Consider the following 23,676-nt stretch of genomic DNA (forward strand, 5'->3'; position numbering starts at 1 on the left):
TGCACCACCATAAGGGGGAGGAGCTCTCACATTTTAGTGGTTTGGATTTGTGTGGGACTGAAGGGCAGACCCTGGAACCTGCTCTTCAGGAAAGGAATCAGGAGAACACCTCTGAGAGGCTGTGCTAGAGAGAGGAGGCATGGTGAGGAGGGAAGTTTCCATGGCAGGAGGTTGGTGTCAGACACAGCCCCAGCCCCTGCCTGCACAGCTGGGATGGCTGCAGGGGAGGGATGGGGTTACTCCTGTGGTCACTCACAGTGCAAGGATGGGTTTTCCAGAAAACCAGAGGTGGTGTGTCCCACTGTGACAGCATCACGTCCTGTAAAATTTGTATTTGATGTCTGTAACATTTTCCCTGATCCCACATTCTCCTAATTATCTTTATGCTTTCTTTAGCCTTACAAAGGACGAGTCCAAAAGGCCAAAGTACAAAGAGCTTCTGGTGAGTTCTCAGTGCTGCACCTTTCAATGCCTCCAACACTCAGCTCACAGAGGGCTGGGCTCAGGCAGAAGTGAGATCTGAAGGAGCAGGGCCTGTCTGTAGGGGGGTGCTAAAGGAGAGAGAGCAGCAATGCTTTTGGCTTGGATCAGTCACATGTGATCAACTTCAAGGAGCTCTGGGCACCTGGAGCGCACCTCTTAGAGGCTGTGGTTCCACAGTCAGCCCTGGGGTTTCACATCACCTGATGTGAAAGGGATTTGCCTGCTGTCCTGGCCCAGAATCTCCCTGGTGTTTTGTCCCAGCTGCTCTGACCTGGCTCTGGCAGTGCTGCCTGCTGGGCAGAGCAGAGGTGGGGGCTCAGGAGAGCAGAGCTGGGGTCTGACCTCTGCAAGGCACTCCCTGTCACTCCTGTCACTCTCCCCACTGTGGCCATGCTGATGAAACCTCTCCTGAAAGGATTTCAGGAGATGTGAGTGCTGCAGAGGAGCTGCTGATCCTGCACCCTCACTGCCTCCTGCCTGGCAGCTCCTGAACTCTGGAGTCCTGTCCTGCCTCAGTAACCTCCATGTTAAAGACATGGATTCCCAATGTGGAAAAGCCGTGGGCCAGGCTGTGTCCTGGTGCCCCACAGCCACCACAAAGCATGTTCTGCACCAGACAAATTCCCCTGCTCAGTTTTTTATCTGAGGGGCACATGCCAGGAGGGTGACCGTAACTTTGTTGTTTTTTTTATCTGCTTCCAGAAACATCCCTTCATCCTGATGTATGAGGAACGCACAGTGGATGTTGCATGCTATGTTTGTAAAATCCTGGATCAAATGCCAGCAACTCCCAGCTCTCCAATGTACGTGGATTGATACTGCTGCTACATCAAACTCTAGAAAAAGGGCTGAGAGAAAACAAGCTGTAAAGAATTTTCATCACATATTGCAGTGTTTTTAATGCTCGCCCAGACACCATGTGCAATAATATTGGTGTTATTTCCATCCTGTCTGTATACTGTTGTCACATATAAAGTGCATCCCTGTAATACCTGATCACACAGTGTTAGTGTTGGTCACAGAGAGACCTCATCTTGCTCTTTTGTGGACATATTCATGAAATGTGGAAATAAGTACATATATTTGTTGACTGTGATTGGATAGCACCTAAAATTCATTTCTAGACTCAAAACTTGGAGACTCCTCAGCAGCTACTGGAAAGATTTTTCTCTCAAACTCTTCCGATTGTTGTTTCAAGTAATAATAAAAAGCAAACAAACAAAAGTTAGGCGTTGTCTGTCTGAACATTAAGAGACTTTGCCTGGAGGGAGAAGAACTTGCTTAACCAACGAGATGCTTTGCCTTCTGGAGCTGGAAAGGCAAAGGAGAATTTTATTCTTCACAAAGTGCAATAGATTTACTGCTATGAAATTCTGTTGCTTTACAGTCGCAGTGTACTTTCTGGGGACAGTGTACTCAGCTGAACTTCCTGTTAAAGAGAGATCATGTTAAATATAGTGAATATGTCTTTACCAAAAATATGTTGCGTTGAAAGAGGCTAACATTAAACTATTGAGATGGGACATAATGTATTCTTCCTCCTTTTACCAAGCCAGCCACTCTTCACTCTTAACTAGGTGTCCTGTAAATTGTTACCTGGTAAGATAAGACCTTTGACCTGAAGAATTATTAAACTACTTGATTGAATTTAACCTGCTTGTTGACCTGGTTTATAGTGCACAGTGCTCACCACCCACTGGCTTTGCTTTGCCTTCACCCAGTGCCATCCACAGAGGCTGCAGCTGCTTGAGTGGGCCACCAGCTGATGGCTGTGAGTCCTGGCCAGTGTTTCTCATGTCCCTGCTGTCCCCAGCCCTGCTGCTTGCACCTGTGGCACAGCCCAGCCCTCCCACCCAATGTCCCACTGCAAACCTGAGCTCTTCCTCCTTGCTAGGATGGAGGGGAGGCCCTGGCTGCCACGGGGCTCTGTGCCCACCACTCCCTGCTGAGCTTGCTGGAGACACTTCACCACCACCAGCTGGAGACTGAACCTCCTCTGGGACCTCCACAGCTCCTGGTGCTGCACCCTGAGCAAACCTCTCCGAGATTTGGGGTGCAGGAGATGAGGTGGAGGTGAAGGAGCATCCAACTCCTCTCAGCTGGCCCAGCAAGGCCAGGCAGGCTATTGTCTTCTGGTCCAGTCCTAAGTGAAACAGCACATCAGGCTTTTCTGTGTGCTTAATTGACATATTTTTCAAAGATTAATTTTTCCCAAAAACTTTTTTTCCCCCAAATACTGCAGTTTTCAAGTGTTTAGTAGCATACCAGGGATAAAATGGAGGTTGCAGGGTGTCTGCTTTCCATTCTGAGCTGATTTAGGTTCTTGGTAGGACTTCATCAGCGTTAGAGCAGCTTCCCATCAGAGCTCAGCAGCAAGCCTGGACACAGAGGGAGTGAAAACACCGTGGTGCTGGCAGGATCCCCAAGGAAGGGCTCCCCACATGCAACCAAAGCCACCGTGGTGTGCAGAGCAGCCCGAGCTGAGTGGAGACCAAGCAGCACATCCCAGCTGGGAAGGAGAGCTGAGGCCCTGGACACAGCTGGTGTCTGCCATGGAGGGGACACGTCCTGGGGCTCCTGTGGGCTCCCTTGGTGCTGCCCTTCCTGGACTGTGTTCCTCCTGGGCAGCTCCTCAGGCAGGGCAGAGGTTCCTGCAGTCCCTGCTCCGTCTGGACAGCTCTGGTGCCTCCTGCATCAAGATCAGTCAGACCATGCCTGTCTAAAGCAGCCATTCTGTCCCCAGCCCAGAGCCTTTCTCAGCCAAATCCCCGTGGAGCTGTGGTTCCTCTCCAGCCTGCAGCCCCTGGAGTGGGACTGCAGGTGCTCCAGGTCCCCAGGGCTGCTGGCTGTGGGATGAAGAGACCCAGACCCAGGAAGGGCGGCCACAGCTGGGGCTTCACCCTCCCTTTGCTGTCAAAGTCTGACTCACTCCTCCCAGCCACAGGGAACCCAAAGCCTCTCAGAGGGCCAGCACTGAGATGGAACCTCCCAAAACACAGGGGACTGCCTTGCTCTGCCCTGTTGGGGTGGCTGGGTCTGTGCTCTGGTGCCATCCCATCTCCAGCCCAGGACCAGTTTGCTGGGAATGGAAATGCAAAGCTTTGAGCTGCCAGTGACAGGAGTGAGGTGCTGCTGCCTGGGTGGCTGTACAGGACAGGTTTAGCCTATTCAACACAGATTATTATAAATTACTGAGGGTGCACCATTTATTGCAATGTATCTATTAAAGAAAAAAAAAAGAAAAAAAAGGTGTATAGTGTTCAGAAGCTGTGAAAATAGTGTAAGAACTGTACATTGTGAATTCTGGTTATTATTTTTTTTTCTTGTACCATAGAAAAAAATGTATAAAAATATCAAAAAGCTGATGTGCAGGGATGTTGCCTTATTGTCTGTAAAATGAAGCTCAGGAACATAACTGCTTCAAAGAGCTTCCGAATATTTTATCTGGTCTCCTGGTTTGACTTCCTCCTCTATTTAAGCTATTCTACATGGATCAGAGTGTTTATGTAATAGTTCTATCCTTTTGCCTGCAGGTCAGTTGTAATAAAACTAAGATGCGACTGTGACCTTGTTATTTTCATTTTGTGAGGTCAGGTGTGAAGGGGAAGGTTCCCTAAGAGCTGTGGAACACCTGCCTTCCAGGCCTGGCCTCCAGGTGGAAGAGAAAAGCAACCTTCAAATCTTCTTGTGCCAAATGAAGGAGGTGAAGGATGTATTTTGTCTCTCTGGAGTTCTGCTGGGCCCTCTGTGTTTGGGCACCTCTCAGGCCAGCAGTGTTTGCAGCACAGGGAGGTGCTGGTGGCTCAGGACACCTTGTCCCTGTCAGGAGGGCAGGTGGCTGTGCCCTCCCTCCAGGGAAGGGGCAGCTGGAGCTCCCAGCTCTGATGGTTGCAAGGTCTGCAGAACCCAGATGGTTTCAGAGTCCTGGGTAAGTCCTGCTGCTGGGAGGACTCTTCTGCCTGGAAGCTGTGGAGGGTTTGGAATCTGCCCAGTCAAGTGGGCAGAGCTGGACCCAGGTGGGAAGGAGGAGTGCTGGGGACAGGGCCTGGTCACAAGAGCCTGTCCTGCTCCACTGGGCTGGATGGGACAGTCCAGGAGAGCCCAGGCCAGAGAGGGAGAGCAGAGCACCCTGCAGGGATCCCTGGTCCTGGTAGACCTCAGGATCGGGAATAGTTGGGAATAGGTGATCACCTGACACAGCTCCTGCAGGGTCTCACACTTGGAGGGGACAGTTGTGTCCAGAGAAGGGAAGGCAGGAAGACAAACGGAGCTGAAGAAGCTCTTGCTGTGTAGAGATGCACGGTGTGAAAGGTTAACATAGCTCAAGTCTTGTCAGTTTGCCTAAATTCTGTGTTCCCACCACACCAAGGCTTTTTCTGGAGCTTTTTGTTGCCAGCACAATACTTTGGAGATTTTTGGGTCACCTCCTGTCCTCACTCTTCAGTCAGAATCCTTCGGTGAAGGAAGAAGACAAAATCTGAGCACGCACCAGGGACAGTCCTTCCTTCCCTGGCAGGGCATGTATTTATGGACATTTCAATCCCTCTCAAGTGCTCCTTGTTGAACCCAAGCTCTGTTCTCCCTCTGGACTCTCTCCTGCCTGTGGGCACTTCACTGCCCTCACCAAGGATCCCAATGTCACTGTGTCCCTGCTGAGGCAGCACAGAAAAAATCCACCCTTGTCCCAGATGCTGCTGGTGTCTCCAAGAGGATCCATTCCTGCACAGGGCCTCTGCTACTGCTCCTGCCAGCCCTTGGACAACTCCAGCACTCCTTGGAGCATGGTGGCTTTCTCCAGGCTGGGAATTTCCCTTTGGGCATCACAGCCAGGTCAGCACAGCTCGGCTCTGGCTCTCCTCTGTACCAGCACCAGGCTCTGGGGCTGCCCTGGTGTCCCTGCTCAGTGCCAGGCTCGGGAGCCAATGTTTGGATCAGCCTCCCAGGAGACCTGGAGCCACTGGCCACTGTCTGGCACCTCACACCAATGCCTCTCACCTCTGTACCCACTGGCATGGCTGAGGTGATTTTAGATCTTCAGCAAGCATCACACAGCATCAAAAAATCCCACTGTGCTCTGTTGTGGTTGTTGTGTGCCCAGGGAATTCCTGGAGGTGGCACTGAGAGCTCTGGGCTGGGGACAGGGTGGGGATCAGGCTGGACTCAGTGGTCTGGGGGGGCTTTTCCAGCCTCAGTGATTCCAAGATTCTGTTAACACATAGGTGCTGCTTTTAAAAACAACTCCATTTTCCTCGACTCCTGACACAAATCACACGTGGCCATTGCTCTGAGCGAGGTAAGGGGCCCAGGGAAAGATGGAGAGACTGCTCTGAGGAACAAGGAAAGGAAAAAACTGTACTTTGCCTTTATGTTTATTGCTGTGCAAGTGCTTGGAGAACGAGATGAAGCACAAACCCCCTCTCCTGGAGACACACGGCACTTTCTGTTGGAAACAGAACAGCAGGGCAGTCTGGGCTGTTCGGGGGACATCTGCCAGAAAAACCTTTGTCTTGGCATAAATCCATGCCTCCCAACAGGAGAACGTGGTGTGGCCAAGCAGGAAACTCCTGCTCAGCTGAGCAGAAGAGCTGGGTGCAGGGGTGTCCCTTCCTTTCCCTTTCCCTTTCCCTTTCCCTTTCCCTTTCCCTTTCCCTTTCCCTTTCCCTTTCCCTTTCCCTTCCCATTTTCTGGCTTTCAGGACTGTGTGTGGTGAATCCTGAGGTGCCTGTGGGGTGTCCATGTGGAAGGAAACTGCCCAAGCCATGACCTGGGAGCTGCTGGGGAGGTGCTGAGGATGTCTCAGTGCCTGTGGTGGGGGAAGCACTGCATAATGTGCTGAGACAGGCAGCTCACATTTTAAAAAGCCTGCTAAAGGCATGAAATAAATGTTAATTTGACTCTCAGAACATTGTTTGTTTGTTTGTTTGTTTGTTTGTTTGTTTGTTTTGTATTACCTGTGTTTTTTCAGGCAGGAAGACTGAGGGAGAGCGGGGTATCACTGGGATCCTTCAGCTTGGTGTGGAGAGAAAGGAAAATCCCAGAACCCCAAATTCCTTGGGACAGGCTGTGTGGGAAGATCACCTGCACATGGCAGACTGAGTGAGGGCTGACTCAGGGCAATGGTGGGGAGGGGTCCCATGGGGAGGGGTCCCATCCCACTGCCACACCCTCTGCTTTCCCAGGAGGCTGCTCCAGGTTGGCTGGAGGACCAGGGGCCCGGGCTGAGTTCTTCAAGCAGCAGAAAATCTGCTGCTGGTGTCCTCTGGAGCCTGGGAGGAGACTCAGGAGACCCTCTGATCCCGTTCTCTGCCAGCAGCAGGAGCCTGGTGTGCACTCAGCCTCCCCAGGTGCTCTGCTCCAAACCTTGGCACCTGGCAGGCATCCTTCCTGCCCTTCAGAGCTGCACCACAGCTCTGCTCTTTGCCTTTCGCAGCAGGGAGGGGAGACTCAGCCCCCCAAGCAGCACGGGCAGGCTCCTCTCAGCAGGCAGAGCGGGCAGGGACTGCTCCACTCCGAGGTCATTCCTGAAATCATCCCAGGCTGGGGCTTGGCTCCTCATCCTCTGAGTGACCACGACCTGGCTCAGCCCAGGCTGTTCATCCCAGCACACCTGGCTGCAGGTGTGGTTAGACATTTAAGATGTTCATAGGAACTGTGGTTTGCTCCTCCACATCTTTCCAGGCGCACTTGAGCCATGTCTCAGGACCATTTCACCTTTAGTCCCTCCTTGCACACAGGTGGGCAAACACCTGGGAACCTTTTCTAATCAAAGGGAAGATGTGTCAAATCCAGAAACAGACACTCAGGGCTGCTGTGGAGAAGGATCCAAGGTTCCCCAGGGTCCCAGCCTGCTGTGCCTGTGGGCAGGGGGAGGTTTGGATCTGTCAGAGCTCTGTACCCAGCACCCTGCAGCCACCAGCCCAGTGCTGACAAAAACACCAAGGGGCTTGGGCAGGGGGTCAGCTCTGCCTTTAGGGGCCCACAAGGAGTGGGGGCTGCAGGAAAACAGAGCAAAGCCAGAGCCAACAGAAGAAAAAGACAGGAGGCTCTGGCTGGTGTGTTCAGAAATCTTCCAGGAGAAACTGCTGCCATGAATGAAATTCATCTGGCCTTGAAGGACTGTGCTGTCCCAGGGCATGGAGCTGGCACCAGGGGGTGGCAGCTGGGATGGCTGTGGTTGTCCCAGTGGTGAAGTCAAAGAGCAAACCATGAGCAGACAGAGTGGCAAGACAAGGGTTTTAATAATGAAGGTGTTGCTGGTAACATAGGTAAGGAAATGTGCTTGCTTACAGGTTTGAAGCTGACAGCATCCCTTTAAATAAGGAAATACAATTGCTGAGAGGAGAAAGTTACCTGGAAAACTCTGTACAAGGCCGCAGTGGAGCAGCTAACACTACTCGGCTTCAAGTGCTCTGAATATTCTCCACGGACTGGCTTCAAAAAAATCTCTCACTTAGAAAAAGAAATTATTTTAAAAAAATGCAACCTGTGATTGTCTATCCTAGCAGTGCCCTGTGACATTTGTACAATAGAAAAATGGTGCTTTAAATAGTGACTTGAAAGCTACTGCCACGTGCTTTATACAGCATGCAACAAGGCCAGGGACTGGGGACACTGCCCGGGCTGCAGAGCTGCCTCCCACAGCTCCAGCATCCCTGGGGGGGAGCCATGGCCAGGCTGGACCTCCTCCCAGCAGCTTCATCTCCTGTGCTGTCCTTCCAGTAACACAAATATTAAATACACTCAGTCTGTAAATAGTTTAACAATCTTTGTCAGCAACAATATTTACTTTGGCAAAACCAGAGTTGCGACGAACGGACGTTGTCCATCGCAAAGTCTGCAGCAAGTTCTTTGGTGGAAGCCAAGAAGTGAAGCAAAGGCTCCTTCTTGCTAGAGCCTGAGGAAGAATATTGCACAGAGACTCCAAGGAGAAATGCTGGTGATTCCAAACGGGAGCATCACTGCGGGAGAGCTTCCTTCTCTGCTGGCTGCGGGAGAACGGGCTCCTCCCGGCTCGGTGATTCACAGCTGTTCTCCGGTAGCCTTGCTCTGGGCTGAGGGGGCAGTGACGCTGGATCAACTCAGGGAGGAGGGGAACACTGCTGGGGATGGAGGAGGGATGGAGGGGAGGATGGCAGGGGCAGGCACTCACACAAAGCCTCGGCCACGCGAGGGCTCGCTCGGCTCTGCCCCACGAGATGTCACCGAGTGTCCCTGCCCGGCTCCCCCTGCTCCCGGATCATGCAAGGGCTGGAGATCACCCTGACTTGGCTGTGCACAGAACAGCCCCTCCACAGCCTGGCTGCTCCTTTCACACCACTTGCTCCTACCTTGGCCAAACCACATCACTCATCTCTTTGTGTGCACCGGGGACACGGCTGCTCCGCTGGGATGCCACATCCCCCCTTCCTGCGCCTGCATCCTGAACATCCAACGTCCAGAGCTCTCCGCTCCGAGTCACAGGCTGCAGCCTGATCCAGTTCAGAATGCAGCCAGGACAGCTCCTGGGCTCTCAGCCCCTCAGGACATGCCAAGGTGCCGCCGTGAACTCGGTGATCTCCACCTCTCATCCACCTGGAGCAGAGCTCTGCCGGATGGGGCAGTGCAGCTTTGGGCAGGAGGGTGCTGGGCACCTGGCTGGGCACAGCCCCCTGCTCCTCACCCTGCCGTGGGCACAGCCAAGGTGAGCCCAACAGCTCTGCCTGAAGGACTGAGAGGAGAGGGAGAGGGCAACAGTGGGTTTCCCTCTCCATGATTTCCTGTTGCCACCCAGGTGAGGTCACCTCACCACACAGTCTTGTCATGAGCTGCTCCAGTTCTCACAAGAGTGACTGCTAAAACTGAAGGGGGGGAAAGATTAAAGAAAGGAAATGGAAGTTGTTGTCAATCAAAGGAAGTGTTGTTTCAGGCACTGGTGTCCTCTGTGGGGTTGTGTCGATGGAGGAAAACCAAAGTACCAGAGTTGTGCTGTCAATTTTCAGTGACTGGAAATTCAAACAAGTCTATATGCCGGGAAAATGACTCCAGTTTCCCCTGGATGAGGCACATTAGCCCTGCATGTTCCGTGGCACGACAGGAGCGCTGTGCTGCCTGCTGCAGGCTCACAGCACCCTGCCCCAGCGCGTCCCCTCACCACTGCTGCAGGTGCAGGTCCATGCTGGTGTTCAGGTTGAGGTCAGCAACATCCAGGAAGTCGATGTTGAAGATGCTGGGGCCCACGGGGGTGAGCGAGCTGAAGCCAGTGGCCGAGCTGGGGGGCGTCAGGTCCAGCCACTCCATTGTTTCCCACGGAGACTCGGTGAAGCTCATTTGTAAAGCAGAGCCCTCGGCAGGGGAGGGGGACAGCTGGGTGTCCATGGGCGACAGGGGAGTCTGTAAGATCTCCTGGGAGTTGAGCAGTTCGTCGGCAGCCTTGCCAGAAAAGCCCTCCATCATCCCCTCGAAGGGGGGCTCCTCTCCCCCCAGCTTCAGCAGGGCCATCTCGCTGACCCTGCCCAGGGGGCTGTTGAGCAGCACCTCCAGGTGGGCGTCGCTGCTGCCCGGGCAGTGCTCGAAGGGCAGCGGGGCCGAGGGCAGCGGCTCGAAGGGGGCAGAGCCCTTGGGGACAGGGCCACCCGAGCTCCCCGCCGACACCATGATCTGAGGCACCTTCTGCAGGCAGGACCGGTCTTCCTTGGCATTGGCTGGGATTTCTGTCAACAAAGGAGAGGATTTGAGGGGCCTGGCAGTGCCCACACCACAGCCCTGCAGCTGCCCTCTCGGGCATCCCTTTGGAGACCTGCTCAATCCAACTGGCGCTGCTTGCCCACCCTCCCTGGGGGAAGCCTCACACATTCCTGCTTTCTGACCTTATCCCCCGGCTTTGGACACAGTCCCCAGGGCACAAGCACTGGCAGCTGTCCCCAGCGGGCTGGGGAAGGGCACAGGCAGCACTTTGCACAGGGGAGGGCAGCAGAAGTACTGAGTGTGGGAGGTGGCACTGGCAGCCCTGGGGACAGGGGGGACACTGGGGGCTCTGTGTGGGCAGGGGGCTGGCAGTGCTGAGCACAGGGCTCCTGCCCTGCTGTCCCTCTCTCTGCACAGGTGACAGCCGAGCCCAGACCGCCCCACTGGGCTGGCACACGCAGGAGCCGGCTCCAGGAGGGCCAATGTGCTTTTGGGCTCAGTCTCAGGGGCTGCTGGCATGGGGAAAGCTGTACTCGACCCAGGCAGCTCTGCTGGGGTGCAGTGAGCCCCACAGACCAGTGCTGGCTGGAGGGGGAGCCCCAGAGGGGAAGAGGGAAGCAGAGCATACCTCCACTCTCAATCAGCACGTCCAGGAGCTCGTCCATCTGCTGACTTCGTGTCATCTGCTGCAGCAAACGACAAAGAGGAGAGTAGAGGCCATTAGGAGGACAGTCCCTCCAGCCACAAGCCAGGTGGATGGCTCTAGACCCCAAAAAGGATGGCTCCAGACCCCACAAATGCCTTCCTCCCACACAGGAGAGAGGCCACACCAACATGGGGCCGGCAGTGGTGTTCAGGGCCCTGCGGGGACACGGCACAATGATCCCTTCCCTGCTGCCAACCCTCTGCTCTGTGGCCACCACAGCCTGCCCTGTCCCAGGGCCCTCAGGACACAACATTTTAGCCCCAACACCTCACACTGGCACCTGCCTGCCTGCCCTCACTGCTCCCTGCATGGCCCAGTCTCCCTCCTCTCCCTGACCAGAACCTGCAAGATCTCCTGCACACTGGCATAAACCCATTTTCACCCTGCCAACAGCATCACTCCCCTTTCCCAAAGGCACCAGCAGTCCCAGCACCGAGGCTGCTCCCAGACTGATGGGAAGGAAGGAGTTCCTGGGTGTTCCTGGGGGATGGCCAGTCCTCCCTGCAGGAACAGAGCTCCAGGGTAAGGCTCAGGGGGCAGATGGATGAGCAGGATGAGCTTTCCTGGTGACCTGGGCATGCTCAAGGGTCTGACACAGCACTGAGCACCCAAAAAGCGTGCACTGGCACCCCAGGGGAGCTGGGGGGTGTCAGGACCCCCGGGTGCACAGGGCACATCACCCAGCCCAGCAGCGTGTCTGACTCCTTTGGGGCAGCTGGCCAGCACGAACCCTTCAGAAAAGCCCATTCCTCATGGGAACAGGTCTGTCCTGCCCAGAGACCAGAACGGGCTGGGACTCCTGCACCTGAGTCCCACTGACTGCAAAAAGACAGCATGGGCAGCCCTAGGCCTGGGGAAAACAAAAACCATGCAGTTACCTGCTTCACTGCATCCTCATAGGGTGGAGGCTGCTTTACCTCTGACAGGGCTGGGCTTGACTTACAAAAACTTGGGGATGAAATAGAAAACTTTTGGCCTGACTGCACAGCCATCTGCATGGGGAGATACAGGGAAATGGAGTCAGTGCACGGAGGGAGGCCCTGGCTCTCATCCTGCTGAGGCTGGTGGGGTGCCAGGGAAAATGACACTTTTGGGGGTCAAACCAACCCAAAATGCCTGGCTTTGAGCAGAATAAAGGCAGGTAAACCAGCTCCCTGACCTAGCTCTGAGACCCTGAGACCCAGGCTGGCCCCTTGTCACTGCACAGACACGGTGGCACAGCACAGCCTGGTGTCCTGGGGACATGCAGGACAAAGGGAAGGCAGAGATGCTGCTGGTGGTCAGCTGTGCTTGGCCAGTGACGAGGTGTGGGATTTACATTGCCTGAACCTGAGTGAAGCAGTGAGAGAAGCAGAGAAAAGAATGATCAAAACACTCACACCAGAATCCAATTACCAATTCCCTTCAGGTAAACAATCTTCCTCAATGCATTCCACAGGGAACAACACAGGTGCAGCAAATGAGATAAGAATTGTTTTAATCATTGTTTTTTCTGCTTCTCTCAGATTCAGAGAATGTGAATGAGGCACCTCCAGAGCCAGCCCCATCCCCACCACCTCCTGACTGGGGGCATCTCACAGAGCTCATGCCAGGGAAGGTCTCTCAGAAGAGGGAACTCTCTGCCTGTGCCAAACACCTGCATGTCTTTGCCAGCTTTTTGCCAGGCTCCCCTCCCAGGATGGATGGCATCTGAAGCACAGTGCCTGTCAGCTGCTGTCCCCATCACCCCCAGGCCCTTGTGTGTCCTCTCCCACTGCCTGGCCATGCCCACAAAAAACAGCACCAGGCGACTGTCCTCCAAGGTGGGTTGGATCCAGAAGTGGATCCAGGGCAGCAGTGGGGTCACTCTGCCTGGCCATGCACCTTCCTGTGGAGGAGAGCTGGAAGGAGCACTGCCCTGGTTCATGGGAAACAGCACTGCAGTGCTGGGCACAAAGGAAGAGTTCTTGCTGAAGAAGGACCCTCACCCCCAGGAGTCCCTTGCAGGCAGCAGAGGGATGTCCAGGATGGGTGATGGAGTTGGGATGAGCTGCAGGACACAATGGGACCATCCCCCTGCCCTTGGGCAGTAAGGGAGCAGCTGGAGATGCCCCTGTGGTGTCACTGCTCCCTCCTGAGCCTCACTGCCCAGTTGCCCAGAGCAGCCCTGTGCCTCTTGGCTATCAGCTCACAGCCCTGTGTCTCACTGCCCCCAGAGCTCTGCTGCAGTGCCCAGCTCCCCTGCACAGCCCCAGGGCCACCCCTGGCATCCCCTGCTGTGCCCCCCACTCCCCCAAACCAGCGCTGCCATCACCCCATCACCCTCCTCACCCCAGCAGCAGCCCCATTCCACTGGCAGCCCTGTCTCTGCCCCTCCTCACCCCGAACTGCTGCCCTTTCCCACCTCACTGGCTGTGCTGTTTGCCAGCTGCCCGTGGCACCTCCCTCGCCATCCTCCTGAGCCCCACTCTGTGCCACTGTGCAGGGCTGCACCCCAACACCTGCTCGGGGCCCCTGGGCTGGGCTGGGAGAGCCCTGCTCTGGGTGCCTGTCCCACACCCCCAGCCTGCCCTGCCACACCCCTGTGAGCACACCTGGCACCCCTGTGCATGGCACAGGGCCTGGGCAGCCCTGGGAGGGCACTGGGGTTGGGATCAGAGCCTTTGTGCTGGCAGTGTGTCCCCCTCCCCAGGTGTCTGTACCTGCCCAGGGGGCTGAGTGAGCCGTGGTGCCTGCTGAGGACAGCTCTGTGCTGGCCTGGGGGCCGGGTGGGGAGGCACAAGCTCTCTCTGACTGCAGACCTCAACTGCCAGCCCTGCTCCAGCTTCCTGAGAAAAGGCTTCCCCAGGGCAACTGCTCTCCTCCAGCTCAGGGGTGAAAATCCCTCACACGCTGCTGGGAGCCACAATGGCTTGGCAAGATGCTGGGAAGCCCTGCAGCCCTGCAGTGGGGTCTCCAGGGGTGTAGGAACTGTGCCAGGGCTCTCCCAGGAGCTGAGGGGTCCACGCTGGTGCCTCCCTGCTGTGTACAGAGCTGTGCCAGGCCTCCATGGGGCACGGCTGTGCCAGGACTCCCCCAAGGGCAGAGCAAACTCTGCCAGGACTCCCCCTGAGGGGAGAGGCAGCTGGGGTTGGGCTCTTTTAGGGTAGAAGAAACTGTGCCAGTGCTCCCCCAGGGAAGTGGGAGCTTGCCAGGACTCCTCCGGGGGCAGAAAGAGCTGTGCCAGAGCTCCCCAGGGCAGAGGGAGCTGTGCCAGGGCTCTGTAGGGCAGAGGATGCTCTGCCAGGACTCTCCCAGGACACAGGCAGCTTTGCCAGCGCTCACCTAGGGGCAGAGAGAGCAGTGCTGGGGTCCCCCTGGGAAGAGGGGAGCTGTGCCAGGGCTCCATGGGGCACAAGAGCTGTGCCAGGGCTCCATGGGGCACAAGAGCTCTGCTGTCACCCCTTCAGGACAACGGCTGCGGTGGCAGGGCTCCCCAGAAGAAGCCCTGCAAAGCCCCTGCAGGGCTATCAGCCTCCATCCCATTGCCCACCTGGGATGCGGGCTGCACTCACCGGGGCTGTGCGGAGGCAGCTGCTGCCCGGGGGGGACCCGCTGCGGCCCTCGGGGGACACGGGCAGCAGGTAGTGGCTGTTGGGGGACGGCGGCAGGCTGATGTGCTGGGGGCTCTTTGCAGCCCCCAGGGGAGAGTGCTGCGGGGAGCACTGCGGGCTCAGGAATGTCGAGGAGGTGATGGTGCTCTGCCCGGCGGGCTCCAAGCAGCGGCTGTTCACAATGTGGGGCACCTGCGGCACCCCGCAGTTACTCAGCTTATCCGAGCTGCCGGCCTGGCCTTTCAGGGCCATTTGTTTGGATGCAAAAGGACAGCTGGACACGGTGTTTTCCTGCTTGATGGGGACACCAAAGAAATGCTGAGCAGGCTGCTGCTTCTCCTCGAGGCCGTTGCTTCTCTTCCGCTTCTGGAGCTGCATCCGCAGCTCTTCCACCTGCCTCTGCTCCTGCTGCAGCTTCCACGTCAGTTCATTGATCACCTTCTGCTTCTCCACCAGCATCTTGTCCTTCTCCGTGTCTATTCCTTCCAGTTCCAGCTGGATGCTCCCTCCGTTCATGCTGCTCATGAGGCTTTCCTCAGTGCTGCCCTGCACGGGTGAGGGCTGGAGGCCGAACTGCGGCGAAGCCATGGGCCCATCGTTGAAGGTGTCGGGCAGCGAGCCGCTCACAGACAGCTCGGAGGAGGCGGGTGAGATGGGCGGCGTGGAGCTGGTGCTGCCAAAGTGGTAGAAACCGTTTGATAACATGCTGGTGGAGGACTGTGACTGGTAGCTGGGCAGGGTGCTGGTTGGCGTGACGGGGAAGGTGACGGTGGTGATCTCGCTGAAGCTGGGCACCGCGCTGCTGCTGCACTCCTGGAAGGGACGCAGCCGCTCCATCAGCGCCGTCTTGGTGCCCGACACCGGCAGGCCTCGGATTCGGAGCTGCTGCCTCAGCTCCGACACCTGGAAGGAAAATCACTCGTGGTCAGTCTCTCCAGGGATGTGCCCCCCGTTACAGAGTCACCAAATTATCCTTTGGCTCCTTAAAAAGGAAAAAAAACCCAGAAGTCTCTCTCTCAGTTTGGTAAAAAGACACCTCATAGGATCTTTGGGACTTCACCTCAAACCTGGGGCTACCCAAGTGGACAGAGGCCAAGAGGTCTGGCCTAAGCAATTCACTAGAAAAAGAAGAGAACAAAGGAAATAATCGCTTTTGCGGAGTGTTTTAGCAGGAGCAAGAACCTCCTGCCTCTGGCTTGGGTATTCTCTGTAAGAGCTTTGTTATTTTGCTTTTTATTAAAACTTTTCCTGTTTCCAACAGTATCTCAGAAGCCATCCTGCTAATTTTATGCCATTTGGGGTAGCTGAGCTATCTCAGGTGTGATGGGCTCCTCTGAGAGCTCATAAGACCTGGCTCGAAGAGAAGACCCATCAAGTCTCAGTGGCAGATCAGCCCTTTAGAAAACCAGTGCTTCTAAGAAGGAGTCTCAGATCACAGCTTCCAGCCTTAACCTGTGACCTCCCAGGTGCTCCCTGTCTCACCTGCAGTCACCACAGTCACCATGGACAGGCCTGACCACTGCTCACCCTGCAGAATCTCAACCTTTCCTAACAGAAAAACCTTCCTCCTTCCTCTGAGAACTGATACGAGGGACTCCCCCCTACAGAACAGAGCCTGTAGCAGGAGGTACCTGCTCTTGCAGGGAGCTGAGCTGGCCTGGCTGAGGAGCTGAGTCACTGAGGGGGGGGCATGCTGCCCTCCTGGCCCCTGCCTGGTCTGTCAGAGCATCCACAATGTCAAAACTCCAAAGGGATGGAGCCAGGAGCTGCAGGAGCAGCAGCTCAGATCATCCTTCAGCCTGACCTGCAGCCTCCCCAGGCTACACCTTTGGTTTGCTGAGGCACAGGCTGGAGCAGTGCACCCCTCAGCACCTGCAGAGCAGCAAGCCCTGGTGTTCAGAACCTCCCCAGTGACCAAGCCCTGCCCCAGGGTGCTGGGCTGCTCTCCTGGGTGGCTCAGAGCACGGGGGTTCAGGTGTGCTCATCTGTAACAGGGCCCCTCCCAGCCTGTGGCACTCACTCCCCTGACACGCTCAGAGGCTGCACAGCACACTCAGGCTGTGACATTCTGCTCCTGCAGTGACAAAGTTTGCACTCACTTTGAGATCATCCAGGTTGGATGGCAGAGGGCCTGGCTTGATAGAAGAGACACAAGTCTGGCCTGAAAAGGTGGTTTTCACTGGAGAAAGAGGGGTGTTGTTGCCAGAAGTTGATGAAGGATTTGAGCTTTTCACCATTTGCTCATTTGATTGCCTGAAATAACAAAGGAGATTTGGGGTAACTTGTCTGTTCCCCCAGGGTCTTTGTGCCCAGCATCCCATCCCTCTGCTCCCCTGGGTCTGCTGTCTCCTTTGTGAGACTTCAGGATGGCCAAGGAAGACCAGGCTGGGCTGTAGGGGATGGCTGGTGTCCCACCAGCAGGGCACAGGTGCCCCAACCAGTATACAAAACCAGAGTGGTTTGGAAGGAGTCTGTGCTGTGCCCAAACTTTTCTGTTTGGGTGGTGTGCCTCTATCCCCTTACTCTGGCACAAATGGATACAGAGGGGAAAGCCTGGAGAGAAACAGGACTAAGTCCTGCTGCTGGCACAGTGCCACTCACTTTAGCTGTCCTTGGTGCATCCCAGGGTAGCTGAAGTGCTGCTGCTGCTGCTGCTGCTGCTGGCTGAGGATCTGGAGCTGCAGGAAGAGCTGCTGCTGCTGGAGCAGTCTGGCATATGCAGAATCCATGGGTGGAGGGGACTTCTCTGCTTTCTGGTCTGGAGGGATGTACTGGTGGTACTTGAGCTTCTTCACTTTGGGCTTGGTGTCCTTGGGCTTTTTGTGGCGGTTCTTGCTGTCACTGGATGATTTGGACTGTTGGAAGGAAGGAAAGGAATTAGGTGTGAGAAGAGCTCCTGCCATCCCCAGGGGACCCCAGAGGCCTGGGACAGGACAAAGGTAGCCCCAGGGGATGTTTTCAGTGCAGGACTCAAGCAGTTGCCTCTAGCAAGGCGTAATGCTGTATCTTGCACCATTACATAAGTAATTAAATTAGTTTTTGGCACAAGATTATCTGTCTGAATTATTCAAAGCCTTTAAGGCCAGACACCCAGAGCTCCCACACGTTTGGGGCACAGCACATGGGCACTTCAGGCTTGGGTGCCCCGGGCTGGTTCCTCTCCTGGGCAGCTGGAGGCACTGGCATTACCTTCACGGCAGAGGGCACCGGCAGCGTCGGGCTCTCCTGCCCCGCGGGCTGCTTGGGGCTGTCGCACTGGCTGCCCTGCCCCGGGGCAGCGTCCGCAGCGTGCCCATCGGCGCTGGGGGGACGATCCTGCAAGGGACAGGTGACAGGGGCTGTGGGCTGTCCAGCCTGGACTGGGGCTCCTGGTACCCCGTTTTCTCACCCCATGTTGTTCCCAATCCCCACAGATGCCTCAGTGCATCCCAGTCCCCTCATGTCTGTCCCAGCCACATCCTCAGGCTATCCCAGTCCTTTCCCAGTCCTCTGCCTCCACACTCCTCCTTGGTTTTCCAGCCCTCCCAATTTCACCTGAGTCCCATATTCTTGCTCACAGCTGGCCTCTCAGTATCCTCCAGAGTAGCCCAGTCTTCCCAGCTGACCCGTGGATGGCCAAAATCCTTCTGGTCCTCCCCCACCCCAGTCTGCCCCAGTTCCTCCCTTTTCTCCCCGTCCATTCCAGCCCCTCCAGTCTGCCTCAGTCCACTCCAGTTCCCCCATTTCCCCCAGTCCCCCCAGCCTCCACATTCCCCAGTTTCCCCCCAGGCCCTCTGTTACCCCAGCCTCTATATTCCCCCAGTTTCTCTCCAGTCTCCTGTTCTCCCAGCCTCTAAATTCCCACGATTTCCCCCCATTCCCCCAGTTTCCCCCCAGTCCCCCCCAGTCCCTCTCTCCCCCCGGCCGGCGCTCCCCGGGGCTGCAGTGCCCACGCTGGCCGGCAGTGGGCGCGCCGGCGCCGCGCAGCGCGGTCCCAGAGTCACGGAATGACAGAATGTCACAGAACCACAGAATGTCACGGAATGACAGAATGTCACAGAACCACAGAATTAACACGGCCGGAAAAGACTTTTGAGATCATCGAGTCCAATCCGTCACCTAACACCACCCCGTCACCTAAGCCATGGCACTGAGTGCCACATCCAGGCCCTTCCTAAACACCTCTAGGGATGGTGACTTCGCCTCCCTGGGCAACACATTCCAATGCCCAACCAGTCTTTCAGTGAGGAATTTCTTCCTAATGTCCAAACTGGACCTGCCCTGCTGCAGCTTAAGGCTGTGTCCTCCTGTCCTGTCGCTGTTTCCTGGGAGAAGAGCTCGACCCCACCTGGCTGCACCCTCCTGTCAGGGAGCTGTAGGGAGATGCGGTCTCCCCTGAGCCTCCTCTTCTCCAGGCTAAACAACCCCAGCTCCCTCAGCCGCTCCTCACAGGACATGCTCCAGACCCCTCACCTGCCTTGTTGCCTCTTCTGGACATGCTCCAGCATCTCCACATCCTTCCTAAAGTGAAGGGCCCAGCACTCAAGGTGCGGCCCCATCAGTGCGGAGCACAGGGCAGGAATCACCTCCCCGCGCCGGGACTCCGCGTGTCCCTCCCCTGTGCCATCCCCTGTGCCATCCCCTGTGCCACACGGCTCTGTCCCCCCGCATGTCCCCCGGCCCCAGGAGGGCTCGTCCTACCTGAGGAGCCCCGGCAGGGCCAGCGGGGGGCGGCTCCGGGGCTTTGGAGCCGGGGGGCGGCTCGGCGGGGCCCGGGGAGCCGCGGCTGCGGGGCCGCTCCGGGGACAGCCCGTCGTTGCTGCTGTCCTCCTCGAAGGCGAAGGCGTCGCTCTGCCGGGGAAAGCCGCCCTGGGAGCCTGCGGGGGCAGAGGGGGCACGGTCAGAGCCTGCGGGGATCGGGGGCACGGGGTGAGCCTGCGGGGAGCGGGGCCGCGCCCGCCGCCCCCTGCCCGGCCACGGGTGAGAGGCACACGGGGGGCTCGGGCACCTCCGGGGGTGCCCCGCGGCTCGGGGAGAGCAGGGGGACCCGAGCCATGGACAGGGGTACTTGGGACAGGGAGAGAGGAGGGGATGGAGGAGCTGGGATCATGGCCCTTGTTCCTTTGGATTGGGAGAGAGGAGGGGATGGAGGAGCCAGGATCGTGGCCCTTGTTCCTTGGGATAGGGAGAGAGGAAGGGTTGGAGGAGCTGGGATCATGGCCCTTGTTCCTTGGCATAGGGAGAGAGGAGGGTTGGAGGAGCTGGGATCTTTGCCTTTGTTCCTTGGGATAGGGAGAGAGGAGGGTTGGAGGAGCCGGGATTGTGGCCCTTGTTCCTCGAGACAGGAGAGAGGAGGGTTGGAGGAGCCCGTCCAGCCAGCACAGCAGGGCTGCTGCAGACAGGTGGGACCGGTGCAGGAGGGGCTCTGCCTTCCTGCCCCTCCACTGGGCTGGGATGGGAGAGGGGCACCATTCACCCTCCCTGAGCTGAGCACCCTGGCTGAACACCCAAACCACACATGGCCTCTGTCCCCAGCAGAAGGAATGAGGTTGAAATCAGCTCGGAATGTGATCCATCTGCTCACAGCACTAGAGCCAACAAGGGTGGATGTGTCTGCAGGTGCTCAGGGGCTCCCACATCCCGTTTCTGGGCACGGGTTTCACCCACAGGACACAATTCAAACCACTTCTGCTGCCTGCCCGACATCCCCAGGCTGCCCTGCCTGCACAGCTCCTGCACTGTTATCTGCTAGTCAGATGGGCAAGGGCTCTTGACCCCGAGGTTTGATGATAAATAAAGTGCTGAGAAAAAAAGGTCTCATGTGAGCCTCGGGAGGGCTGCAGGTGGGGGTAGAGGAAGGAGCAGCGTGGCCACACTCGTAATCTCCTCGTGCTCATGTCTGGCGTTTGTCAGGCAGCTTGGCACGCTGATAGTGAGGTGACAAATGGGGAAATAGGAAGGGCCTGGGGACAAGCTTCCACCTGTCCCTGCTGCTGGTCTAGCAATGTGCACCTTCTCAACGACACGCACCTCCTGCTCTGACCCCTGCCCCTATCTGAGAGATAAGGGTTATCTGCACTCCCTGTGGCTGCTGGTGCCAGGGTGGGTGAGGACAGAGCCCTGGCTCCCTGCCTGAGCTGCTGCCCAGACATGGGCTGGGGAAATGAGATCAGCTGCGTTCAGCTTGCTGTCCCTGGAAGGAGGGTCTGTGTCCTCTCCATCCTCTCCATCAGAGGCAGCAGCCAAACAGGTCCCCGAGGAGCTGCAGCATTGCATGGGCCACCTGGGCTGCATGGGAGCTGCTGCACACACCTGCAGGCCAGCGTGGGCATCCCCTCTTGGGAAAAATGACTTCAAGCAAGGGGGACTTGTGGATCTGCAGGGCTCCCGCTGCGCTGGCAGGGAGCATGTGTTGGGAATTGGTGCCAAAGCTGGGAGCACAAGGGACCTTCAGGACACAGCAGCAGCCCAGAGCATGACAGGAATGTGCTGCATCCTGCTGCTTGATACGGCAGGGCTGTGCCAATGGGGAATGCTTCCCTTATCTGCCCTGCTCTCACCCAGCCCCGCCTGAGCGTATTGTTTCTGGGTCCCGTGTCCCTGCTGTAATCTCAGGCAGGATGGTGTTTGCTCCAGGCTGTTTCTAATGCACTGGGTATTGTCCTCTTGAGCGCATTGGACAAAGTGATGACAAGGACCTGGTAAAAAAAAGCTCCTTGTATCACTGCTCAGCTATGCGGGGCACTGGCGGCCTCCTGTCACTGGGACATTTGGGCTTTCGGTTGGGGTCTGGCACTTTCTGCTCACCCTGCCGGAGGTGATTAGAGGAACACGTCAGCTGAACTTTCCACTGTATAAACAGTTGGGATTCCAAGGTTAAAGTAAAATTATTTTAAACCCTGTCATCTTTCTGGTATTGCAAAAACAAAAGGCTTAATGTTCAGAAGTGCCAGTACTCATCTCCGCTATGCGTTCGGCCCTTTGCCCCAAATCATGAGTTCCACAAGGTGCCTCTGACTCCAAAAGTGACCTGGAGGATCCTTCAGCTTGGGGCTTTCTTCTGCAGAAACCTGAGGGCTGGGATGGTGTTCCTGGTGCAGCTGCACCACCTTCTTCTCACAGCACCCTATGGTACCAAGCAGCTTCACGCTGGGCCCTAATGAGCTGCATGTTTGGCCCTAAATGGGATCGAACTGGCTTACCAGGACACGTTTTTTCCCCAGCAATGTGATAGAACAGCATTGTGAAAGGGAGAAATTTAAAACTGAACAAATCATTTTTAAGCCAGATTTTTTGTTTTTAACAGTTTGGTCCCGTAAATCTCTGTTTAGAACCAGCTCCTGACAAGGCAGCTGGAGAGATGCTCTATTCAAGACTCAAGCTCATTTACCCAGTCTCCAAACCTCTGCTCCAGGGGATAAAGTCATGCTCACACTGCCTCAAATGTTTATAAAGGGGGGGGGATTTTTTGAACCTTTTTTTTTTTTCCACTGTACTCTCCTCTAGTAAGTGGCTGGGGAGATTTTATTGAACTCTCCTTAAAAATTCCTCTTCAGGCAGAGTTCTGGAACATTTCACCTTCAAAGAGGAGAGCTGCAACACGCTGGGAATGGAGCAGCTCCAGGGCCAGGCTGGAGAAGCTGCTGTACATACACAGCCTGCATTTCACAGCCCCCAAACCAAGAGCAGGAACAGTTGTGGGGCAGGACAGAGCAGTATCTGAGCCTAGAGTATTTCATGTCATTTAATATGGTTTCTGAAATGAAATAAAAATCAAAGTGCTTCCTGTTTCAACTCTCATTTTGGCCCCTTTCTTCCCCAAAACCCTGCCATTGTCCCCAGCCTCTCTGAGCTCCAGAACAGACCCTTCAAATGGGATTATGCCAATGGAAATGATACCATTAATTGAGGAACTGTGAGCAACAGAACAAGAGCAACGGAGCAGAGCAGCACTCAGTGCCTCATTGGAGACCTGAGCACCAGTTTGGACGTGTGGACACAGCCCCAGACTTCAAAAATAAGGGTTGCTGCCCTGTCACTGCAGGACCCTGCTGGCTTTCCTGCTCCTTCCTCTGCTTTTGGATCTCCCTGTGCCCTGGTGAAATTTGAGTCACCTTTTTGCTCTCTGTTGGCTCCCACACCAGCTTCCCTGCAGCAGCGTGGGGGAAGTAATTGTGGATGATTCTTCCTCTTTCCTCTGGTGGGAGGAGGTGATGGAGAAAAAACAAACTTAGGCATAAGGCAAGTGCTGGGTCTGGCTGGTAGGAGTGTGCTCTGTTTTTATTCTCCAGCAATTTAGCACCCAAAGGATGCTCCACACCCCATCCTGCTCTGCTGGGTCCTGCATACCACCAGCACCAGTGGTAAAAAATAAAAGAGAACCCTCAGTCTTCCTGAACTGAGGCCACTCCACCCCCATTTGTTGGGTTGTGGGAGCTTGGCAGGGCACGAGTGGGAGAATCTGGGCTGGTCTCACCACCACCCCCTGTGCACTCAGGTTCTCTGCCATGCTGAAGGAAGGAGTGTCCCCTCTCCACCAGCATCACTTCTGTGCTCAAAGCCTTGGGGAGGGAAGGGGTGGAAGAAGGGAGGCCCTTTCTGGGGGAATGTGGCTGAGCACTGGTGCATGTTTCAGTGTCACTGCTCTAAGGTGAGAGCTCTGTGCTCACAGGCTGTGCTGGACTGGGGTGGTTACGATAAAAATAATTAAATTTAAGCAATAAAAGCAGCTCTTACATCCAGACTGGTCACTTCCTGCAGTCACTGGGGCAGCCCCTGCCCCACTCCATGCACACACACAACACATTCACTGTCAGTACCTTTTATGGCCTCCTTCACAGCTGAGTCCACAGGGATAATATTCTTCTCCACCAGCTCCAAAGGACCCGGCCTGAGCGCGATCTTCTCGTTGAGGTCATCTGCCAGCCGGGCTCTTTTCAGCTTCATCTGAGTGGACTGGATGGACCCCTCTGCAGCTGAGTCTGAAAGGCCAAACAGAGGCATCAGGACAGGGGCTCCTGTGGGCACAGCACTCAGGATTCCCTTCCTAGCAGTAGGTTTCTCCATGAGCAGGGGCTTTAGCACAGAGCAGGAGCCAGCTGACACTGTGGTGCCTTCAGCACAGCCTCTGGGGGCTGGGGTAGCTCAGCATGGCTCAGCACAGCAGGATCTGCTCTGCCAGACTGCGTGGGGCTGCTGTGATTTGGGACATCTCTCAGCCTCAGGCTCAGCTTCTCCATCTCTACCATCCTGGGCTTGCAAACCCAGCCTAGA

General features: G+C 56.1%; 2 protein-coding genes across 8 annotated transcripts in view; one reads left to right on the plus strand and one right to left on the minus strand.

The window, feature by feature from the left end:
- The window catches only part of MAP2K4 (mitogen-activated protein kinase kinase 4), a 64,540-nt gene extending 60,533 nt beyond the window's left edge, over nucleotides 1-4,007 (plus strand). The window contains exons 10-12 of one of the 2 annotated variants that reach the window (XR_014616625.1): nucleotides 397-442; nucleotides 1,186-2,082; nucleotides 2,814-4,007. Coding sequence is in view for 1 of the 2 variants with exons in the window: in XM_084218441.1 (XP_084074567.1) it covers nucleotides 397-442; nucleotides 1,186-1,299 (160 nt within the window). In the remaining variant the exon portion in view is untranslated. Of the gene's footprint in view, nucleotides 1-396; nucleotides 443-1,185 lie in introns of both variants that reach the window. The other variant, XM_084218441.1, reaches the window with a different exon arrangement.
- A 3,701-nt stretch (nucleotides 4,008-7,708) lies between these two features.
- MYOCD (myocardin) overlaps nucleotides 7,709-23,676 on the minus strand; it is a 34,678-nt gene continuing 18,710 nt past the window's right edge. For 4 of the 6 annotated variants that reach the window (XM_084218701.1, XM_084218703.1, XM_084218706.1 and 1 more), the window contains 9 exons: nucleotides 23,223-23,384; nucleotides 19,105-19,280; nucleotides 17,614-17,739; nucleotides 17,026-17,279; nucleotides 16,524-16,677; nucleotides 14,386-15,327; nucleotides 11,731-11,844; nucleotides 10,775-10,832; nucleotides 7,709-10,172 (listed from right to left, as the gene is read on the minus strand). In XM_084218701.1, the coding sequence (XP_084074827.1) occupies nucleotides 9,610-10,172; nucleotides 10,775-10,832; nucleotides 11,731-11,844; nucleotides 14,386-15,327; nucleotides 16,524-16,677; nucleotides 17,026-17,279; nucleotides 17,614-17,739; nucleotides 19,105-19,280; nucleotides 23,223-23,384 (2,549 nt within the window). In that variant the 3' untranslated portion in view covers nucleotides 7,709-9,609. The remainder of the gene's footprint in view (nucleotides 10,173-10,774; nucleotides 10,833-11,730; nucleotides 11,845-14,385; nucleotides 15,328-16,523; nucleotides 16,678-17,025; nucleotides 17,280-17,613; nucleotides 17,740-19,104; nucleotides 19,281-23,222; nucleotides 23,385-23,676) is intronic. The other 2 variants (XM_084218705.1, XM_084218704.1) reach the window with 2 other exon arrangements.

This window comes from Fringilla coelebs (assembly GCF_963513975.1).
Source record: "Fringilla coelebs genome assembly, chromosome: 19".
NCBI lineage: Eukaryota > Metazoa > Chordata > Aves > Passeriformes > Fringillidae > Fringilla > Fringilla coelebs.